The sequence below is a fragment of the Mangifera indica genome, chromosome 3, assembly GCF_011075055.1.
Source record: "Mangifera indica cultivar Alphonso chromosome 3, CATAS_Mindica_2.1, whole genome shotgun sequence".
NCBI lineage: Eukaryota > Viridiplantae > Streptophyta > Magnoliopsida > Sapindales > Anacardiaceae > Mangifera > Mangifera indica.
In genome coordinates, this window is record NC_058139.1 from 969,666 (window position 1) to 991,753 (window position 22,088).

The 22,088-nt window shown below is 35.6% G+C and overlaps 4 protein-coding genes across 6 annotated transcripts; 3 read left to right on the forward strand and 1 right to left on the reverse strand.

Annotated features, from left to right (window-relative positions):
* On the forward strand, positions 1–4,540 carry LOC123211918. The gene is made up of 3 exons (XM_044630891.1): positions 1–706; positions 1,588–2,494; positions 3,962–4,540. Exons 1-3 carry the CDS (start codon positions 190–192, stop codon positions 4,143–4,145), a joined length of 1,608 nt encoding a protein of 535 aa, XP_044486826.1. The 5' UTR covers positions 1–189; the 3' UTR covers positions 4,146–4,540.
* Positions 4,541–6,065: 1,525 nt separating this feature from the next.
* Positions 6,066–13,574, forward strand: LOC123211916 (protein SPA1-RELATED 2-like). The gene is made up of 8 exons (XM_044630888.1): positions 6,066–6,363; positions 6,882–8,564; positions 8,789–8,946; positions 9,926–10,754; positions 11,459–11,605; positions 12,010–12,327; positions 12,431–12,490; positions 12,658–13,574. Exons 2-8 carry the CDS (start codon positions 6,921–6,923, stop codon positions 12,847–12,849), a joined length of 3,348 nt encoding a protein of 1,115 aa, XP_044486823.1. The 5' UTR covers positions 6,066–6,363; positions 6,882–6,920; the 3' UTR covers positions 12,850–13,574.
* Positions 13,575–13,579: 5 nt separating this feature from the next.
* LOC123211917 (mitogen-activated protein kinase kinase kinase 7-like) lies at positions 13,580–16,933 on the reverse strand. The gene is made up of 2 exons (XM_044630889.1): positions 14,046–16,933; positions 13,580–13,953 (listed from the first exon to the last, which is right to left on the reverse strand). Exons 1-2 carry the CDS (start codon positions 16,333–16,335, stop codon positions 13,778–13,780), a joined length of 2,466 nt encoding a protein of 821 aa, XP_044486824.1. The 5' UTR covers positions 16,336–16,933; the 3' UTR covers positions 13,580–13,777.
* Positions 16,934–17,909: 976 nt separating this feature from the next.
* Positions 17,910–22,088, forward strand: LOC123211919 (CMP-sialic acid transporter 1-like). 3 transcript variants are annotated; one of them, XM_044630892.1, is made up of 8 exons: positions 17,910–18,065; positions 19,366–19,449; positions 19,614–19,825; positions 20,039–20,117; positions 20,378–20,547; positions 20,909–21,095; positions 21,382–21,459; positions 21,564–22,088. In XM_044630892.1, exons 1-8 carry the CDS (start codon positions 18,015–18,017, stop codon positions 21,705–21,707), a joined length of 1,005 nt encoding a protein of 334 aa, XP_044486827.1. In that variant the 5' UTR covers positions 17,910–18,014; the 3' UTR covers positions 21,708–22,088. The 3 variants fall into 3 exon arrangements, with proteins under 3 accessions (XP_044486827.1, XP_044486828.1, XP_044486829.1); XM_044630893.1 differs by having other exon boundaries at positions 21,654–22,088; XM_044630894.1 differs by lacking the exon at positions 17,910–18,065 and adding an exon at positions 18,086–18,713.

Below are 22,088 nucleotides of genomic sequence, written 5' to 3' on the forward strand. Positions count from 1 at the left end.
CCTTATTTCTTGTACGGTATACTGACTATTCAGTTTCAGAACTCACATGATAGGGATCAGGGACTTTCCAGTCTTCACATTTCTTAACTAAGCCCTAAGTCGAACTCTAAATGCGGTACCATTTCTCTTTTTGTTTTCTTCTTGGGTAAGAATTCAATACCATTTCGGTTACCAAAAAGGAGAACAAAAATGGCGGTTACATCTAAAGTTGTTGACTCAGAACGTGAAACTGATGTTGTTTTTGATGCTGGAAATGGGAGCCCTCAGGAGTTAATTTCATATTTAAAGTTCAGTTTCCGCGATTCAGACTTCGCTAAAGTTGAGTCGATTTTGACGGCAAGAGAAGCCAAACTGAGGCTTGAAATCGAAACTACACAACTAGCCAATGAGTGGCTAAGTAAAAGACTTGAGCCGGAAGACAGGGAAAAATACGGAGTTCAGGAGAAGTCGTTGGAGCTACAAAAATTAAATTTTGAACTTACTCAGGAGAAAAATATGGTTTATGAGAAACTGAGAAAGGCTGAGACTGAAGCAGAGAGTTGGAAGAACAAATATCTGGAGTTGGAGTCTCGGATTTCGAATTTGGAGGCGGATTCGAAGTTGTTACTAAATGTGGACTGCTCAGAGCTTAATGTTGGGGTTTCTGGAGAAAATACCAAAGATGTTAAATTGGAACGAGAAGCAAATGTCGATCGTGATTGTAATGGTAAGTCTGATTGGTTCATGTCGCATCCATTTTAGACATTTTATAAACCCGATTTAACGTTGTTTTATTTTATTTACTTATTCAAGTCATCTTTATTGGTTTTGTAGTAGCATAAAAATTGAGTTTAGTAGAGTAATGGGGGGATTTGCATATTTGATGAGATGCATTTCATTTAATAAGGACGAAAAACTAAGGATGAGAACGGACCCAAGTGGTTTTCCATAGAAAAATCAGAAATACTGGAAAAGAACTTTGGTGCGCGTTTAATTTGCTCTGTGCTTGAGTTTGGGGGCTTTGTAGCCCTTGTCTCATATGAAATCTCTACACCACAGTAGAGTAGTAGACTATATCTTTCACGTTATCTTTTTTTATTTGTAGAAGGATGCCCGGTAATATTGTGACTAACAAGAATTATAGAATATAACAGATAATGAAATGTCTGTCTAAGGACCAAACTTTTGTTTAGATTATTTTTTTAGCACAGAGTGGCCACTAGGTGTCTTGCAGAATCCTTTCTGTTTTCATTGTGTTACTCCTATCCTATCTATGTCTTTGAAGGTGTAATAACTCTGCAGATTGATGTAGTCAGATTGTAAAATTAAATATAAATCTGATTTTTAGCGCACATGATTTTAACTTAAATTCTGATTCTCAATCCAAAGAATTGGGTAAGTATTCAACATAATTTAACTGTAATTTCAGTAATCTGGATTAATAATGTAGACCCAGGCGTGCAACTGTTCTCAAATTCCAATTATGAGGGTTGTTGCCAAGTAAACTAGCATCTTTTTAACGAAATTCCAAGTTTTTATTGCCCTTTAAGCTAATGTGTGTTGGAAATAATTTTGGCAATCATCTTGGTAACATGTCTTTCATACCAGGTGGCCAGGGACCTCCATCTAGAAGAGTTGTTGAGATCATTGATAGTGATGATGATTGTGCTACAGGAAAAAGCTCCGGAAAAATTGAAATGATTCCAAATAGTGTTCATTCAGGTCAGACAGGTGTGCAAAGTGGGACAGGAAAGCTCAAAAGAAAGCTAGATGCTTGTCTGAGTGCACATGAGAACAAGATTGATAATAATTTTGATGATGTTGAGGCAAACAATTCTGCAACTGCTGATTGCAATAAAGAGAAGCATCAGAAGTTGACTCATGGCCATCATGGTTCAGGTCAGACAGGTTTGCAAAGTGAGACAGGAATGCTCAAAAGCAAGCTAAACGCCTGTCTGAATGTAAGTAAGAACAAGATGGATAATAATGTTGATGATGTTGAGCTAAACAATTCTGCAACTGCTGATTGCAAAACAGAGAATTTTCAGATGTTGACTCATGAGCATGTTGGTTCTCCTGTTAGACGTTGCTCATCTACTGCTATTCCTCCTAGTAGTAACAATGTGGAGAAGTTTTGCACCCCATCAAGTCAGGGGCCAGTCATTTTGGGGCAATGTGAACAGAAGATGGAGCAGGAACATACTTCACAAAATCTTAAGAGAGATTTTCTTTCTGGTTTTCACACTGCATATGACATAGAGGACAGTTCTAGCTCAAGTTCATCTGACTCAGATGATGATTGGGATTTCGGTTTTGACTTTTCTCAGCTGATTGGGACTCAAAATGATAAAAATTGGAAGTCTGAAGCTGACATGCTTGCTGCATTTGTGAAAGATAATAAATTGTATCTGCAGGCTGTTTGTGCTCTCTATAGGCAGCAAACATCTTTGGGGAAAGCACCTGTGAATTCTTCATCCACCAACAATCAAGGTTTTAGTCATTCAAATGCACTCAGGTATGATCAAACAAGTAGTTTCATTTTTGTTACTGTTCTTTCTTTTACTAATTGCCTTTTTTAAAAAAAAAAAACTACTGTCATCATTGGTAAGAATACGTTCTGATTCACTTTATATATTTTGAATATATTTCTTATACAAAAACTAGTTCTTGAATGTTGGCCTCTGGTAGCTACCTCCTCTTGATCCATGTTAATTTGGTTGCATTACGTTCTCTTGGTGTTTCTCTAGACACATTCAAAAGAAGCTTGAGTTAGACTGTCATATAATTATTTTTATTTTAAATTTTATCTATAAATAAGTAAAATTATACTAAATAGATATGATCATTGTTTTAGTATCACACTTTGCAAGGACAAATTTATGGAGGCCGGAGACCCACCTCCACTGTAATGCAGATGGTTACTTATTAGTTATTAGAGCATGCTAATTGTTACAGATGCAGTTTAAAATAACATTCCTGAAACGCCCCTTTAAGCAATGAAACACAGATAACTGGGCAGAAATTAGGTGTGGGAGCTGGAAAAACTGAGTTTAGTCTGATATCCACCCTGTTAATACTAATGAGGTTTTCACCTGGCATGATTCTCAAGAAACATATACCTTGTAACTTGTAAGCAAGAGCTAGGCCTTTAATGCCTCAAATGTGTGGCAAAAGGAAATTGTATTTCAGTTTTTTGACATTAGTTTTGACCAATGTTTTTAAAACTAGAGTGATAATAGAATCGATTATCTCATTGATTCATGGTTTAAACGGAAACCGGCCGGTCTAACTTGTTATCAAATTATAATGAATTTTTTCAATAATATCAAATTAACCAACAAATTTTGTAAAAAACATAATCAATCAAGATATTCAAATCTATGATGATTAAAATATATTATTTCTAAAAAGTGATAATTATTTATCTAATTTCAATGAAATAATTAGGTTAAAAAAATGTCTTTATCTTATTATACAGAAAAAAATATATAATTTTGTAAGTTATTATCTATATAAGATATTTCAATAGATATGAGATAACTTTTTTCTTCTTTTTTATTTTATTTTTGAATTTATATTTTCTTTATAAAGCTTTAGAAATTAATCCAATCTAATATAAAATTATTAAATTATTAAAAAATAATTAAATTTATTAAAAATACCTTAAATTTTGGTCAAACTTGGTTTCATTGGTTTTGATTGGATTTGATCGAGTCAATTAATAAACTATTTTTTAATGTTAACCGGACCAAACTTGGAGCTAGTTTCTAGTTCAACCGGTTGAACCGTTCGATCCGGTTTTTCAAAACAATGGTTTTGACTGCTCAAATGACAGCGTGTTGAATTTTCAGGTTCTCTTTGGAGACACGTTTACTTCCCCTTATCATTAAGAAGATAATAGCCTGCTACATTATTTTGTGTTGAACAATTGTTGTTGTGCAATTTCTTTTTAATTTAATCTTTCTCTGTGAATTGACCGCAGGGGTACTGCTTTGGCTGAGTTTCTCATAGACGGAGATCTGCAAGGGAGGCTGAAGAAATCTATCCCAGAGTTGCAGCAGTATGACAAAAACGGTCTTGATGATTGCAAAAAGCTAGCCATTGAGCACTCTAAACAGTTATTTGAGATATACCAGAGAAAAGAGGATCCTCTATTCTTCTCTTAAGTTGGGTAGACAACCTTCTTATGATCAGAAGTTATCCTTAAGCCGCAGACGGTTTAAAATGTCAAAGAGGATAGGATCTTTTTGGATGTTTATACCACACTATTCTGACATTCACCCCGCAACAGCTGTAGGTTTAAATAAACATACTAAATTACTAATTTGTCTGCTTCTGCTAAGTCTGGCCAGGACATTGATATTCTTCCTGCCTGTTAATGTTGTTGTATATAGACATTTCTGAGATTCCCTTAGCTCTTCCCTATTCAAGAGTAGTGGTTAGGGAGAGATGTAAGAGGGATTCCATACAAAGTACATGTAGGATTTGATTTGAATTATTCAAGTTTGGATCATTGTTTGGTTTGAACAAGTTGAATTTGAGTTTGAAGGAATTTCAGTTAGGATCTTTGTGCACGATGGAGTCTACTTGTTAAATTGCTAAGTAGTTGCAGGCCTAAGGCAGAATCTTCTGGCTAATTTAAAAATAGCCTGCTGCTGATAATGGGATTCTTCTCAAGGCCATAACGTCCTGTAACTTTATCTTCTCTGATCTTAATTTATTTTTAATGAAGAAAATTGGAAGGGCTCTTCTTCAACTCAGCTACTACCTGCACCAGTTGTTCTGGATTGAAATGACTACGAACCACTGTATGTTGAACATGTGTCCACTTTCATGTTCCTATATTTTAGCAGCTATTTGTGGTGCTAATTTGAGCCGCCCACTGGTATGGCTTGGATTGGACCGCTAGGTCTGGGTGGTTAAGCAAATGGGGGAAATGAAGCGGCACCTGGCAAACCAAATGCTTCTGTTTTACTTCCATTGCTGACTGACTCATCTCTAAACTCTTGTCCCATGAATGGCCATGTGATTATGACCATGCGTGTGCCGCATTCTTCGTTGGACTGACGTGGACCGTTGATCACCACATGATTTTTGTGTATTAAAGTCGGATACCAGCTAGTATTCTTTTTTCATTTCTAGTTCGTGTTATAAAACCTTGACGGTTCAATCAGGATTGGGTATCAGTTTAGTCTGAATTAATTTCAAATTATTATTAGCTATTGATTCACGTTGATTTGCAGTTGAATCAAACAAACTATATTGGATTATAGTTCAAATTCTTAAATCAATTCAGTTTAGTGGTCATATTTACGTCATCATAATTTTTATATAAATTTTTCCCACCGTTGAAACATGTGTTTTATGCATAATTTGGATTATAAATTATTTATTTTTCTTTTTGATCTTATTAACACCGTTGAAACAATATTGATTTCTCAATCTGACTAACACTTGTATCAATCCTAATTCAGGATTTGAAAATTAAGGATAAATTTAATTCGATTAAGACAAAAAGAGAAAGATTCGAATTTCAATTAAAACTATAATATTTATTTTAAACTTATTTTTATTAATATATAATATTATTGAAAGATTATTAATAAAATAAATTATATCATTAATAAAATAACTAAGTAAATTAATCTCAAACTAAGCTGTTAAATGTGAATTTCAATTTGAAATCATGATCCAAGCCTAATAAAAAAAAACAGTTTGCTCCCATCACATGGGCAGACTGTAATTTTCAATCGCGATTTAAAATTGACCACGTGTTATTAAATATGCATAGTTAAGAAACCTTAAATTTTGATGTTTATTAAGTAAATGACATGACTTCACTTGCCGTATCACAACAAGACAAGCCATCATCTTAAACATTAACACGTCATCTCTTCAAACTCATCACTCAACTGGACAATGAATGGCATTCCTGTAAATAAAAATGCAGTTCATTTTTTTTATTATTAATATCAAATATTGAAAATGCAAAATTTACTGGTGGCTCTTTTTCCACATTTTTGAGTTTCATGGATCTGGTTGCCCGACCAAAAGGTATTTAAATTCACACAAACTAAAAAACCGACAAGAATTTCAAAAGATCTAACAGCTCTATTTTCTTTGCGGAGAAAATTGAACATAATCTCGTATAAAAGATTCAAAAGAACACTGTGTGTTATATGTTTCTTTATTTATTCAATCAATATTTGTATTTTTCCATTTCAGGCAAGTTATTTGTCTCTCCTCTGTTCACTTTCTTATTCAGGGGGGTTTTAGGGTTTATATTAAGGACGAAAAATTTTCAGTTTCTGCGCTAGAAAATTCAAGTGGATTGAATGAGGACCTGTTTATCGCAGCCTTGTTCTTGGTCTTGGCTTAAAATGGGTACGTTTTATTTTGCATGTATTTTTCGTAATTTTCACCGGCAGTTGGGTTTTGGGAAAAATGAGGATAATATAGCGGAATAGTTAATATATCAATTGAGGGTGTTTATTGTCTTATCGCCACTGGGCTGAATATATGTTTTTAAGTGGAGGGTTTTGCGTTTTACTTTCTGGGTTCATAAGAAAACTCTGAATTTAATTTTAGTGTTTTGCATTTTTTTGGATTTCAATTTGAACATCATTAGGTTTTGAAACAATCAGAAGCTGAAAGTTTTGTTCTGTAAGTAATCCTGACTTTTTTTCTGTTTTAGTGAGCATCAGAATTTGGTGATTTTGATAACATGTGATGTTTGTATACGCTTTTCATAGAAACTAAATGAGAATAAATTGTGTTGTCTATGTGTTTTATAAAAACCAAGATATTCGAAGAGTTTATTGCTGATTATCTTTTTTTTGGAAATAGCTGGTTTTGTTCTTACTGTTGATCAATTCTTCGTTTATCTTTTTTTTAAATTATAGGAAACAAAATGGTTTTTGTTAACATTTGCTTGGGTGACAATGCTATACGTGTCTTATACATATATGGTTCTTGAAGTTTCTAAATCAAATAAGTCCAATTTACAGCAATGGTCAAACATACCAATTAATGAAGCTTGTATGAATGATATGGATGACGGACCGGGTGATGAAGTGGCTTCAGTTAATGCAGCTGAAGGTGCTCACCTCCAGAATAAAGAGAATGAGTGTTCATTGAAACCTGAAAGCTGCAACAAGTTGGAATCTCAAGAAATGGCCATTCCAGAAAGCAATTCAAGTGATGGTTCATTTCAAATACTTGCAGATATGTTAGAAGGCAAGAACATAAATAGGATTGTAAGTCCTGTGGATGCATCAGAACTCCCATGTACTAGCCTTCAAAATGTCAATGATGCAGGTGTCATGGTTGAAGAGTTAACTGTGCAAAAATACAATAGTTCAAATTTAACCATTGTGGGTACATCAAACAATAAAGAAAGAATGCAGACCAGGCATAACAGGTGGCAGCATCTGTATCAGTTGGCAGGTGGATCAGGAAGTGGGACTCCGCACGATGATAGGGAAAATGGTCAAACTATGTTGAGTGGATGGGAAGATGTAAGAGACACGTCTGTCCACAGGTTCTTGGCTCAGAAACCACTAAATGATGACCACAATGTAGTCAAGGAACCATTGACAAATTCTGAAAATAATGGAGTTCTGAGCAATATGTTATCTCATGGACACATACGGACAAAGATTTTATCTAAGTCAGGGTTTTCCGAGTTTTTTGTGAAAACTACTTTGAAGGGCAAGGGGATAGTATGTCGAGGTCCATCTCATGATATATTTAAACAGTCTAGAGATCTGAAAAATACAGAGGAAGCTTTTGGTACTACAAAGCGTTCTAATGGGTCACCAATGGCTGCTGGAACCAATACAGGGGTTTCTAATGTTTTATCAAATGCTGTTGGTGACACTATGTTGGCTTCTAATGCTTCACCAAACTTGGGTGCCAAAGTTGGTGTGCCTTCTTCCTGTAGGCCTGGTGGATCCAGGGCTGGTAGCTCTGATTATGGGGTGAGTTTGAGGGAATGGCTGAAAGCTAGGGGCCATAAAGTGAAAAAAGTTGAGTGCTTGTATATATTTAGGCAGATTGTGGAGCTGGTGGATTATTCTCACACTCAAGGTATTATCTTGCTGGACTTACGGCCATCATCTTTCAAGTTGTTGCGATCAAATCAGGTTAAGTACCTCGAATCAACTAGCCAAAGAGAAACTTTACAGAGTGTTGCACATAGGAGAAGGCCAGCAAAGGAAGAAGTATTTCCCCCTGGAGTTATGTTTTCAAAGAAGCAAAAATTCAACGATAACACGGGCTTTGTTGAACGGTGGCCTTTGTTTTCTTCAAGATCTAGCATCAAAGTTGAAACAGCCAATGAGAATGACATAAATACAGCCATAACACAGTATTCTTCAAAGGATATGAAGGAACATCACACAAGTACGGGATATGGAACACAGAGCAAGTCCAGCAGCCCCTTTGTCTCTAATACTGTGCAAGAGCCTACGGCTTCTGTATGTGAGCAGTTGGAAGAAAAATGGTATGCAAGCCCTGAGGAGCTCAATGAGGGGATTTGCACTATATCTTCGAATATCTATAGTCTTGGTGTTCTTTTTTTTGAGGTGAGAGGACAGATAAAATTTTTCTTTGCAACTGTTATTTCACCATAGCGTGCAAGATTTCTAAGGTTTCATTTCTATATCTGCACTTGGAAGTAAGTTATATCCACTTTGTTTTCTGTAATGGTCACCAAGTTTACTATCTTAAAGCATTTTCTGAGTTCTTCTTTTTCTCCTGCTTATTCTGGCTTCTACTTTGAATTGATTAATATGGGTTTTCCTTTCAGTTACTTGGTCGTTTTGATTCTGAAAGGGCACATGCTGCTGCAATGTCAGATTTACGCCATAGGATACTTCCTCCTACTTTTCTATCTGAAAATCCCAAGGAAGCTGGATTTTGCCTGTGGTTATTTCATCCTGAACCCCATTCACGCCCAACAACCGGGTACTGCCCTCTCCCGTATTCTGTGGTTGTTGGGCAACAGTAAATATGGTATAATAATGTTAGAGGAAAACAGTAGGCCAAGCTCTATGACTTTTAGTTTTCAATCAAGAAGTTATAGGTTCAAATTACCTTTGACCCCCTATCTAGGATATGGCATCTCATTTTTTCCTGACTATGTAGATTGTAGTATCTGGCAGTTAATCCCAGTTTCAAATCCAATGCATATGCTGAAGGATTTCTGATTACTGAATGAAAGTTGCAAGTCACTTGCTTAAACATATAGGAGATTGATCTCAAGTTGCAAAGATCTATCAATTCTCGAGGGACATATAAAGGTTATGAGAATTGGCATAAGATAAGAATATCATTTATTGGGGGGATGCACTGTCCAGAAGAACATCTTTAATTATGTATGTTGGGTTCCCTAGTCTGACAATATAATATTCCAATCTCTTTAACTACACCGAGTTCAACTTGTATATTTATTTAAGGGAAATTCTTTGGAATCAACCTGGTAATTCCTATATTAAATTTTAATGGATGAATAATATAACATTATATGTTGAGCTTTCTAATTGACTAAAAGCACTTTGCAACTTAATAAATCTTTTTCTAGGATGCCAACATCAATATTGGTATGAGATTCTAAATGACCTGCACATATGCGTGTGCTTTATCATTATGTCCTTGGTATTAGGTAGGTGGGACAGACAATTCAAGAAAAGAACTTGATATGCAATTGATCCTTAATGAAATACAGAGTATTTATGAGTTTTTTTTTTTTTTTGTTAATGCTTTGGGTGTTATATTTTTTCTCCTTGTTCCCCACTGAACTTATGTGCTTTCTTTGTTAATAGCAATACATTTTGAACATTACAAAATTGTTAAGAATAGGGATTTGCTAATGTATATAATAAATTTGGGGCAAGTTACTTTTTCCCTTTTGACATAGTTTTTGCTTATTGTTGGCGTATAACAGGGAAATCCTACAATCTGAAGTAATTAATGGATTTCAGGAGGTGTGTGCAGAAGAACTGTCATTGTCCATTGAGCAAGATGCTTCTGAATCAGAGCTATTGCTGCATTTCCTGACTTCATTGGAAGAGCAAAAGCAAAATCATGCTTCCAAGTTAGTGGAAGACATTAGATGCTTAGAAGCAGATATTGCTGAGGTTGATAAAAGGCTCTGTCTGAAAAATCCATTGGTTCGTTCTTGCCTACAAAAGAACTCCATTAATGCAAGGGAGAACAAGTACATCATTACCCAACCCTCAAGTTCAGAGCTGCATTTGTCCCCAGTTCTTGATGCAAATGAAATGAGGTTGATGAGGAATTTTAGTCAGCTTGAAAGTGCTTACTTCTCAATGAGGTCAAAAATCCAGCTCCCTGACACTGATGCTACGACATGCTGGGATAAAAACTTACTGAAAAATCGTGACAATCAGTATTTGGCCCAAAAGGAGGGAGTACAGAATCCCACTGATCCTCTAGGGTCCTTCTTTGATGGTTTGTGCAAGTATGCTCGCTACAGTAAGTTTGAAGTGCGTGGTGTACTGAGAACTGGTGACTTCAACAACTCTGCAAATGTGATTTGCTCTCTTTGTTTCGACCGGGATGAGGACCATTTTGCCACTGCTGGGGTATCAAAGAAAATTAAGATATTTGAGTTTAATGCACTCCTCAACGACTCGGTTGATATTCATTATCCAGCTGTGGAGATGTTAAACAGATCAAAGCTTAGCTGCATCTGCTGGAACAACTATATTAAGAACTTTCTGGCTTCAGCTGACTATGATGGTGTGGTCAAGGTTTGTATATCCTTTAGACTAGAAAGTTTTTATGTTCAAAGGACTTGTTTCTGGATGTCAGTGGCCAACCTGCTCAACTGTGACCATAGTTTTTCTATGTGGCATAGATGCAAAGTCTTTTGCTCCAAATGCTCACTACATATAACTGGTAGATTTAAATAAACCTTATATCCTGTAGGTCATAAATTGGTCCCCATTCTGCAAAATTTTGTCTGTGTTAGTAGTTGTTTTGATATACTTCATGTTTTTACTGTTAAGTAAATAACATTGAACTTCCAAATTAAAAATTCTTTGTTCCTGGTAGTTCTGAGATCAAGCCAATTTTATTCCTTGAGCCTTCCCACATAGTGTGCAAGTGTATGATACAATAGCTACAAAAGTAGCACAACAAGCATTAAACTATTGTAGACTTCAGAAGCTTATCAAGAAATCATCATTTTCTCTCAGGACAGCATAATTGGTTGGCTTTTGGTGTTTTTTATCGTGTTATATTGATATAATGTGCCATGGTGTATTTAATAATTTTCATTACCACATTCATAGGTTTGTGTAACCATTATTGATTTTATGCATAAGTGCATGTAGTACACTTTGGTCTCAATTTACCTTATATTTCATGATTTTTATCTTCTGAATCCTGCTCTCAGTCTGATATAAGTTCCCTGAAATTCTCATTACTTTTAATTTGTTTGGATGGTTTCCAGATATGGGATGCTAGTACTGGTCAAACAATTTCTCATTACATTGAGCATGAAAAAAGGGCTTGGTCTGTTGACTTCTCCAGAGTACATCCCATGAAGTTAGCCAGTGGAAGTGATGATTATTCTGTTAAGCTGTGGAGCACTAATGAGGCACGTTTTCTTTTTCACCATATGCTTTTAAAAAAAATTGATGCCTAGTATATCCTAAATTTGAAAGATGAAATTAGTGGTATTCTCTTAGCAAATATTATATTCAGTTCGTTGATCATTTCAATCTTTTTCTTTTGAAGAGACATTAGTATTCTCAATGTACTATATTAGTGTTAACCCTCTAAAATTGTGAGTAACTCATTTTGATCTTTTGTTTCAACTTTTAAAATGAGCAATATGTATGTAGGACAGGTACTAACTGTGTTTGGTTGGGTCATTCACTTGATTTGCAGCCAGGCAATTGATGGATTTAGCACCTAATCCTTAGCTTTTGCCACTGCCTGGCTTCTTGATTGTTTAATTTTTTATTCATTCAAAATCTTATTCTTTTTATTGTTTGGCAGAAAAACTGTCTAGCCACTATCAAGAACAATGCAAATGTCTGTTGTGTTCAGTTCTCCACTCACTCCAGTTATTTGCTGGCCTTTGGTTCAGCGGATTACAGAACCTATTGCTATGATATTCGGAATACTAGAGCTCCATGGTGCGTACTGGCTGGCCATGAGAAAGCTGTCAGTTATGTGAAATTCTTGGACTCTGTCACTCTTGTTACAGCATCCACTGACAATACCTTGAAGCTTTGGGATCTCCAAAAAACCAGTCATTGTGGGCCATCCACCAATGCTTGCAGCTTAACCTTTAGCGGGCATACTAATGAGAAGGTGGTTATCGCATACCGGATTATACATTTTTGTTTAACCATATCTTAAGCATATCTAATTTTTGTTTTTGTATTGTTTTGGTTTGATTATGCATTTCCTTCAGAATTTTGTGGGGTTGTCAACCGCTGATGGCTATATAGCTTGTGGTTCAGAAACAAATGAGGTAGAACATAAAATCGTCTATTGTAGTTTGTTTTGCTGCAGCATTAAGTGTATCTATAATTTTTCATGCAATTTTAAGTTTCCTTCATCCTTGGTGCCTTATCAACATTTCTGATGAATAGCCCAACTTCTCTTAACTGTTTGATGTCATGTTTGTCCTGCCTTCAGGTTTATGCTTACTATAGATCTCTACCTATGCCAATTGCATCCTATAAGTTTGGTTCCATTGATCCTATTTCTGGAAAAGAGACTGATGATGACAGTGGGCTGTATGTTTCAAGCGTCTGCTGGAGAGCAAAATCAGACATGGTTGTTGCTGCCAGTTCAAGTGGGTGCATAAAAGTGTTGCAGATGGTTTAAGTGATATTAAGGCTGTGAAGCTGATCTAAGAATTATTTGTTTATATTCGCCTGGGTTGCCATTATTTGAGCTAAAACTGAGTAAAGCAACAGAGAACCTTGAAAAGCCGAGAGATACCTCTCTTGGTTTCTGGCTGCCTATTTCTGATAGAAAGCTAGTCTGCTGAATGCTCAGTATGAAGCTTTTAGGCATTTCAGCCTATTGTGATTAAAGAATAGCCAGAAGAGTTACTAATTATGAATTCGGATCCCCAAATTATATAAAAAATTAGTGATCTGGGCACGGACTATTTGCAGGCTTTGAAACCAGGAGTATCACGGTGCTTTCAATGATAGAAAGAGGCTTCACCACATTGGAATATAGAAGAAAACAATCGAGATTAATTTGGAACGTTAGTAACTGGATGGATATTAAGGGATTTCTGGAACTGGCTGATATATGTTGATGATGGGAAGTCAAAGATTGTGGTGTGTGTATACGAATTATTCTTTCAGTTCTTCGTTGTGACAATTCACAGACTCAGACTTCCATGCAGTCAATGGAGAAGCATATGGGACTCGAACTCGATCTATCTAAGAAATTGCCACATAGGTTGATTCCATAAATTCAAGTTATGAATACTAAAGTGAATTGTAAATCTATGTATATGATAATTTTGCTTTGATAGATTTGTAGATCATAAACGGCTCTATATCATAATTCAATTTTGCCAGATTAATGAGGTGTCTCATTGAGTTGGTTAATATCAACCAAGCCTATTCATCTTCAATATTATAAATTTTAAGTTTAAAAGCATAACAAGTAAACGTTGCTGCTCACTGGCTCAGAACAGAAGGCCATGATATGATATGCAGTGAAATTGTACATTGTACACAAAATTGACATGGAAGCCTAAGGACTCGTTTCATCGAGTTGAGCTAAACAACAGCTATGCTGCGTCAGAATTCAAGGGAGTAGCCCGTGATCTTCGTTTTCTTTGGCCCAATGGACTCTTAACCTCTTGGCCTATCCTGAAACCGCGCCCACCTGGTTTAAATGGTGACCTTGGTGACTCTGTTGTCATTGTTGCTCTTGTTCGTCCCTTCGCATTGGGTACTCCTGGGCCTGCAGCATCAAATTAACGAGATTTAGTTAACAGTATATGACTTTCAAGACTCTATTTAGAAAGCAACTCGAGTTTAAGAAGGGAAACTTACCTTCCCATTTTTTGACCCTTACATAAGTGGCTTTCTTGACTACTTTAACTTGATTTTTGGTATTTCTGGAGCAAGCTGAATTTGGATTAGAACCTGGAATTTTCCTAGCTTGAGTGTCGGAGGAACCTGATGTCCCTAGAGACCCAGAAATAGTCCTTTCTGGAGTCCTGGAACCAACTGACTGAGAATCAGGACTAGGAATGGTATCCAATAGAGGCCTGGTTTTTCTCCATCTTGAAACAGGATTAGCCATTTTCTTGTTGGGAACCTCAGAAGAAAGTGACCTAAATTCAGAAATAGAAATTTTCTTCATTGGAGCATCAGAATGAACTGACCAGGTATCAAACTGAGAAACTTTTTTGCCTGGAATCTCTGTGTAAACTGATCTCATATCAAAACAGACTGACTTCACATCAGAACACATTGATCTCGTTTCATTTGCCAACATAATAGCACCTACAGAATCAAACTCATCCTTGCACATTAAGGCTGCATCACTGCCTAATTCCAAATGCTTATCTTTACTGTTCAGAATAGCCTTCTCTTTCTCTGATATTCTATAGGAAAACAACTGAAATGGGATTTGTGTGACAGATGTCTCATCATAACTCCGCTCTAACACAAACTTCCTTATGAATCCTGCCTCTATATCATAATAATCTGCAAGTGGCGATTGAAACTCAGATTGAGCATGCTCCGGGTTCATCACAAGGGATTTCTTGATGTAACGTAAAATTCGACATATCGGTGAGAAACTGGGGCGTTGAGAAGGAGTTGGGTGCCAACATTTTTTGGTTAAGTTGACAATATATTTTGGATAGCCTGATGGGAAGAGAGGCCTTTCTCCTGCTCTTATGTTTCTTGTCATTTTTTCTCCTTGAAGATGTCCATCTTCAAAAGGAACTTTCCCAGTTAAAAGCTCAAAACAAAGCATCCCAAAACTGTAAACATCTGCCTTCTCCGAATACTTGGAATTAGAGGTACTTCCCCCTTCTTGCTCGGCCAGAACTTCTGGGGCAAACCAAATACAAGGGTCTGTTACACGTTGGCTTGGCGGTGGTAGTGGTGGTGGTGGCGGTGGCGGTGGTGGTGGAATTGTGTGTCGAGATGCATAACTTTTAACAGATGACAATCCAAAACCAGAAACTTTTAGATGAAAATAACCTTCTGTGGAAGCCCTTGCTTTGAGGAAAATATTTGAAGGGTTTAATTCTCCATGATAGATCTTTTTTGAATGAAGAAATTCCATACCTCTTGCAATCTGAAGCATAAGATCAATCACAATAGGAAGACAGAATGAGCTTCGCCTCTTTGAGCCAAAAGTTTCCCTCATGTAGAGAGATAGGTCCTTGCTTAGCAGCTCCATGACAAGAAAAAATTCTTTCTTCGCATCATCATAAAAGCCACAAAGATACTGCACAATGTTGGGGTGTGACAGGGAAAGAAGATTAGCAATCTCAGAATTTAATGATTCATCTATCTCACCATAAAAATGTCTAACAGCAAAATTATCCCCCAACCATATAATTTCCTTGTACTTGCCTCCTCCACTTAATCTTCTCCTTACTTGGTAATCCTTCCCTCCTAACAAAGTTGAGGCAGGAAAGAGTTGCCCATTACAAGGCTTTGGTGCATTTAGTTTCTTGAGTAGCATCTCTACAAGCAGCTGCTCATTCTTTGTTAAAACAACAGATCCCAAACTTCTCTTCTCTTTGAGTTGTTCAATAAGAAGCCATCTATCTTCTTTCCAAGCACTTTCAAAACGATGGCAAATTTCGCGAGGGATCAAATATTCCTTGCCAAATTTCAACTGGAAAAGTTTAGGGTCATTCCATTCCCTGTCATATTTTCTTGCGAGTGCTACTCTCCTTCTTTGCATTTCATCAGGGTCAAGTCCTGAGATTTCACCAGCTGTTTCAATGGCCTCAATCACAGCCGGGAAATAGCAAAGCAAATTGTGAATATGAAATTCAACACAATCTCTATTCTGATGAAGAGTAACGGCTTTACCCCACCAATCTTTATCATCCAAGCATTGTCTGACATAGAGTTCTCCTTCTTTAATCACCTTATGAAGCTCTATCAAGGGCTGCTCAAGAGCTTTCCACTTGGTGTTCTTCTCTTCTGATTTCAAGAAATGCTTGATCCCTTCCGCAATTGTGGAGAAAGCTAAATTGAAGATATCCAGAAGTAAACAACACTGCCGTTTATTGATTCGGATGTCTTCTTTCAACACCATCAAAGCATTGAAACTTCCCACAACCTCGCCAACCTGCCTGAATTGCTCCATACGAGGCCCTTCAAAAAGATTAAATAGCACTACCTGAAACCACACTAATTGCTGCAAAATCCTTAATATAAACACCAATTTCAAATCTGATAGATCTTCCAGAACTTGAACTGGCCTTGGAGATTGCCTTCAATGGATTGTTCAACCAGAGATCTAAAAAAATTGATATATCATCAATAACAATGACAAAATATATGTCTCTGCAACAAAATTCATAATTTCATAACATCAAGTAACGTAACAGATCAGTCTAATCGATGCACAAGAACAACCCATCTCTATTGCACATCAAAGAAAAAGAAACAATGAATCAACAATAAGATAGCAAGGTCAGAAAGGAATAGATCAAGAATCAGAATTCGGAACAAGGAGACTAAGTTGGGCCAAAAGGCACAAGGAAATCAGATTATATTATATGTTCTCTGTAGCTGTGACTTTTAATGAGTGCATTGTTTTTCTCGGGTTTGATCAACGAACGAAGAAACCATTTTCTGATTTTTGTCAGCTTTTGGTCAAGGGGACAAGAATAAAATTAGAAACTGAAATTAGAGTCAGCCATGGCCGTTGAACTCGTCCGGTTTCTTTGGCGTAACATATTATAAATGTCTTCCCCTTGATTAATCACCCTGTTCTGAAATACCGTTGACGTTGAACTCTAATTTATAAGACAAACGACGTCGTGTAATTGGATATATTCTAAGGTCATAAATTCATAATGCTGTGCCGTCTTATGGGCCAGAGCAAGTAGAGCTTCTGGTATTATTAGACAAATAAATATAAATTGAAATATATATATATATATATATATATATATATATATATATATATAATATTTGAAAAATGTTTGAATTTGATTTGAGTTTGAATTTATTATTAATTAGTTTGGTGAGTTTGTAAACTTACAATTTGATTTAAGTAAGATAATAATAAATTCTTAAAAATTTAAAACCATGTATTTACTCTTTTAAAATATTATTATTGACTTTAAATAAGAAAAAATAATTAATAAATACATAAATTATATGGTTTAAATATAATTTTTTTAAATTTTAACTTGAGTTAGTCATTGTTATTTTAAACTTAAGTTTAAGCTTTGTACTAATACAATTAAATAAAGTTGAGTTGAAAAAACGAATTCTAGTTCAGACAGAATTAAATTTGAACTAATTTGTTTCAATTTGAATTTAACTCATTCAATTCTAATAGTGATATGAGTTCAAATAACTTGGATAGAATTCAAGTAATACTTCATATATAGACAAATTTTATGAACTTATATATAACACTTAATGTGATAATAATTGATTAAGTGATTTTAAGTGAAAGAAAAAATAAATAATCATATTATTTAATTAATATTATCATTTTAATTTATATAAATAATTAAAAAAAATTATTTATATACAGTTTAATTTAGTTTAGTTTTATTTTATTTTTTGTTATAAAAAAGTTGGATTTAGATGCAAATCAGACCAACGAAACGAGGAGCCTAATCAATATTCGGATCCAGCTCATATAAATTTGACCCAAGCTTAAATGGTCCACCCGTTTTCAGGCCCTTTATTCGAAGTTACAGATCCCATATATCTTTGGACCCATTGCACAACAGTCTCTCTGACTGGCTCCGAAAGCGAAGCGAGTAAAATGAAATGAGAGCTGACTGTTAAACGGAAAACACGATGCAGTGGTACTTCGTCGCGATACTTCTCACTGTTCTCACTAGTTCTCAGGTCTAATTCTAAGAACTGAATTCTCCTATAACAATATTTTCTCGTTTTTGGTTTTTAAGTTTAAATCCGAGCATTACAAGATATGGATGCTGAATGTGTTTGCTTGATCTGAAAGCAAATCGAATTTGCCAATGCCCGCTGTTAACTCTTAGTCTTTCATATCATTGTCGCTAATTATTATACAGCTTTTAGTTATATATATATTTTCACTGTTTTGAGCTAACTTATTAATTGACATTGATTTGATTTTAATTGGAATTATGTTTGATTTGATGTTTTGTGGTGAATTCAATTAATCATTGCAAGAGTTACCCATATTGTGTTGATTGAAAGAACTATGGTTAGGGTTGGATTTGAGTTGAGCCGGCTCGAGCTTGGCTTTAATCTATAATGTTCAGCTCAAGCTTGTTTGAGCTGGCTAGAGACGTAGTCAGAGGGTTTCCGGTGTGATGGATAGTGTCACTGGCAGGGATGAACACTGTCACCAGAGGGAGATTCGAACCGAACTCAAGCCAAGTTGCCGAGCTGAAGATCCAGCTCAAAGTTGGTTCGAATCACACCAAAACACCGAGCTGAGATGGCTCAGCTTGGATCCAGCCCTGGCTGTGGTTAAACTTTGTTTTCTGAAAAAGTGGCTGAAGTTCTTGGGTAAGTAAGGTGTGAAAGGAAACGTGTATACAGTTGCTGTACATATGCTTTGTGTGAGTTTAGGCCTGAGCATTTCATTTTTTGTAACTTCTTTAATAGAAATCTGCAAGAAATAAACACTAGAGAAGAGGAAAATTGCAGATTAATCTAAATTTTGTTAATTGTACTAAAATTTTGAACTTCTTTGAATTCAATGCTGAAACAGAGGGAAAATAATATGAAACCCAAGCCCGGTTAAGGTGAAATATTTTCAAAAATAACACTTCAGAAATAGTTTTGCAAAATATTGCATATGTGTAATTGTAAACATGAATTATTTCTTTTGCTTTTTTCTCATCAATATTTCTTCCATTCATTACTCTGCCTCATAACAGCCAAGCTTTTCTGAGAACTCAGTAATAAGATTGTGCTCTGTATGAATTGTCAGTTTTTTCCCTTTTCTCGTAAAATAAAAGTCACAGTTTCTTCTATGGGTTTCCTTCAACTTGTTTTCTAGGTGACGTTGATAGTTGTTGATATGGAGGAGTCATAAGGGCTTCTTTCTCATTATAATGTTTTGATTGAAGTTGGCAGCATTGATTTCTATATCTGAACTTGATTTCTTTTCTAAAACTGTTGAAATTTTAAATAACCTTCCTTTCATATTGTGTAGGGGATTTTCACAACTCTGTCGCAAAGTAATGGAGGCTATAAGTATGATTATGCTACTGTTCCATTTCTTGCCGAAGTTTTCAAGGTATTTCTGACTCAAATCACTTTGTTTAGCATGTTGATATTTGTCCATTTTCCTTATTGATTGACCGCTGCATAAATGAATTATTTTTCTGAAATTGTATATTTTTTTATGCTTAATAGTTGCTTTTATCTTTTATGTTTTTTCTCATACCATCTAACCTGCAGCTGGTGGTCTCTAGTTTTCTTCTTTGGAAGGAGTTCCGGGCATCTTCTTCAAGGATGACTACAGACTGGAAAAGTGTCTGCTTATTTCCCATTCCATCAATTATATATCTGATTCACAATAATGTTCAGTTTGCTACCCTGACTTATGTTGACACTTCCACTTATCAGATCATGGGTAATCTTAAGATTGTCACAACTGGCATATTATTCAGGTTCATGCTTTGACTTTTCAAAGTTGTAAAATATTCATGCCTTTTTTTATGGCTCCATTCTCTGTTTTCGATTAGTAATTCTTTTTATTTTGGGCGTTGTCTCAATTACTTAGATTTTATTTTAATTAAGAGTCCTTGTTATTTAATTGATAAGAGGTTTTCCTCTTCTTCTTCTTCTTCTTCTTCTTCTTCTTCTTCTTCTTTTTCATTTAGGCTATTCTTGAGGAGGAAACTCTATAATCTCCAATGGATGGCTATTGTGCTATTAGCTGTTGGAACAACCACAAGCCAGGTATTATTTTTAAAATGTACTATATGTGGTGTTGCTTTTTTTGTTGATGCCTATGTCTATTCTATTTCAGTACATATTTATTGTCTTGTGGTTAAAAATTGATCTATGAATGTTATAGGGGCTGAATGAAACACTATAAAGAATTTCTGTTACATCCATCTTCTTCTATCGTAGCTATATGGACTTAACCAAAGATCCCTGATTATAATTGATTTGTTTTTAATATGACTTTGTGATTAGTGTACTTTGTTTTATACTAGGTTAAAGCTTGTGGAGAAGCCTCATGTGATTCTTTATTTTCAGCTTCAATCCAAGGGTATATGTTGGGTATCTTATCTGCTTGTCTCTCAGCATTAGCTGGTGTTTATACTGAGTTTCTAATGAAGAAGAACAATGATAGCTTGTATTGGCAGAATGTACAATTGTATACGTAGGTATCTCAACACTGTCTTGCTTTTTCCATATATATATATATCCTGATTTACTAAACTTGGACATTGTCAGATCTCACCTAACTGTCTTTCATTGTTGTAATTACAAAGAATGTAGGCCTGAGTTGCTGCTGTAATGTTGCAACTTTTTGCCAGCGAAAATTATTTTCCTTATTTTTTGGAATGTTGTATAGAGTAGATGAATACTTATTAGCTACCCTTATAACAGCTTGTCAAAACACTTGTGGGACATTTGTGGTGATACAGGATATCTTTACCGTGAGATAGGTGCTTAGATAATACGTTGGTTGTATATCTGTCAAAACTTTGTTGTAATATGGGCATTGTTGTTCCTTTCAGGTTTGGTTCTATATTTAATATGTTACGGCTTCTAATGGATGACTTCAGAGGAGGGTTTGAGAAGGGACCTTGGTGGCAACGCCTTTTTGATGGATATAGTATTACAACTTGGATGGTTGTTTTGAACCTTGGATCCACTGGATTGTTGGTTTCATGGTTGATGAAGTATGCTGACAATATTGTGAAGGTAATATTTACTTTCTATTGTAATATTTATGATTTTCATCAGCATATGAATTCTGGGCATGAAAATGTCGGTATTGAGTGATTGCCATGGTGAGTTGAAATTCTCCATGGAAAATTTTGTAGCTCTGTCCTTTGGCTGGCCTCACAAGTGACTTTAACTGCTGACAAGTGCTCCCAGTAGTAGAGGCCTTTGATTGTTTGACACTAGATCTTCCGTTCTAAGTGCCCGTGCAACTCTATAATTTCTTTTTTTCTCTGAAAAAACCTTAATTTTCTTTATCTTTCAGGTTTATTCCACGTCAATGGCCATGCTTCTAACAATGCTTTTATCAGTATACCTTTTCAGTTTTAAGCCTACACTACAGGCAAGTCTCAATGTCCTTACTTTTGCCATTCTTGAAGTCTCCCCTTTTAACATTTGTTTTGGTAATTGGCGTTCATTCTTTTTTCTTTTCTTGCAATGCTCCAGCTTTTCTTGGGCATTATTATTTGTATGATGTCACTGCACATGTATTTTGCCCCTCCGAGCATGCTCATAAATATACCTCCAACTGTGAAGGTGGCTCCCGAGAGCCTGAAGGAAATTTCTGTCGAACGGAGAACTGATTCCTAATATTTCTTGGAGACAACAGAAATCTTAAGCAAGGTAGAGAAAGAAGTTACAGAATTTGTATAATTGGCTGAAGTGAAATGATCAAAAGATTACATAGAAGGATACCAACTTTGTTTATGTAGAAGCATCCATGGCTGCAAAAAGAACTGTCCCTGAGCACCTGGATTCTTCTCTGCTATCAGTGGCTGCTGTCCAAGAAACTGATTGCACTTGCTGGGAATTTTGCAAACGTGGTGGAAGGGAAAGACTGATCCGGCTAGTTAAATGACAGAATTAGGTAATTGTATTTGTACGTTTTCAGAATATACTTGTTCGAAAAAAATCTATTGTGATAACACTTTTCAGACCGGATGAAAGAAAGCATTGAAATTTGTTTCGGAA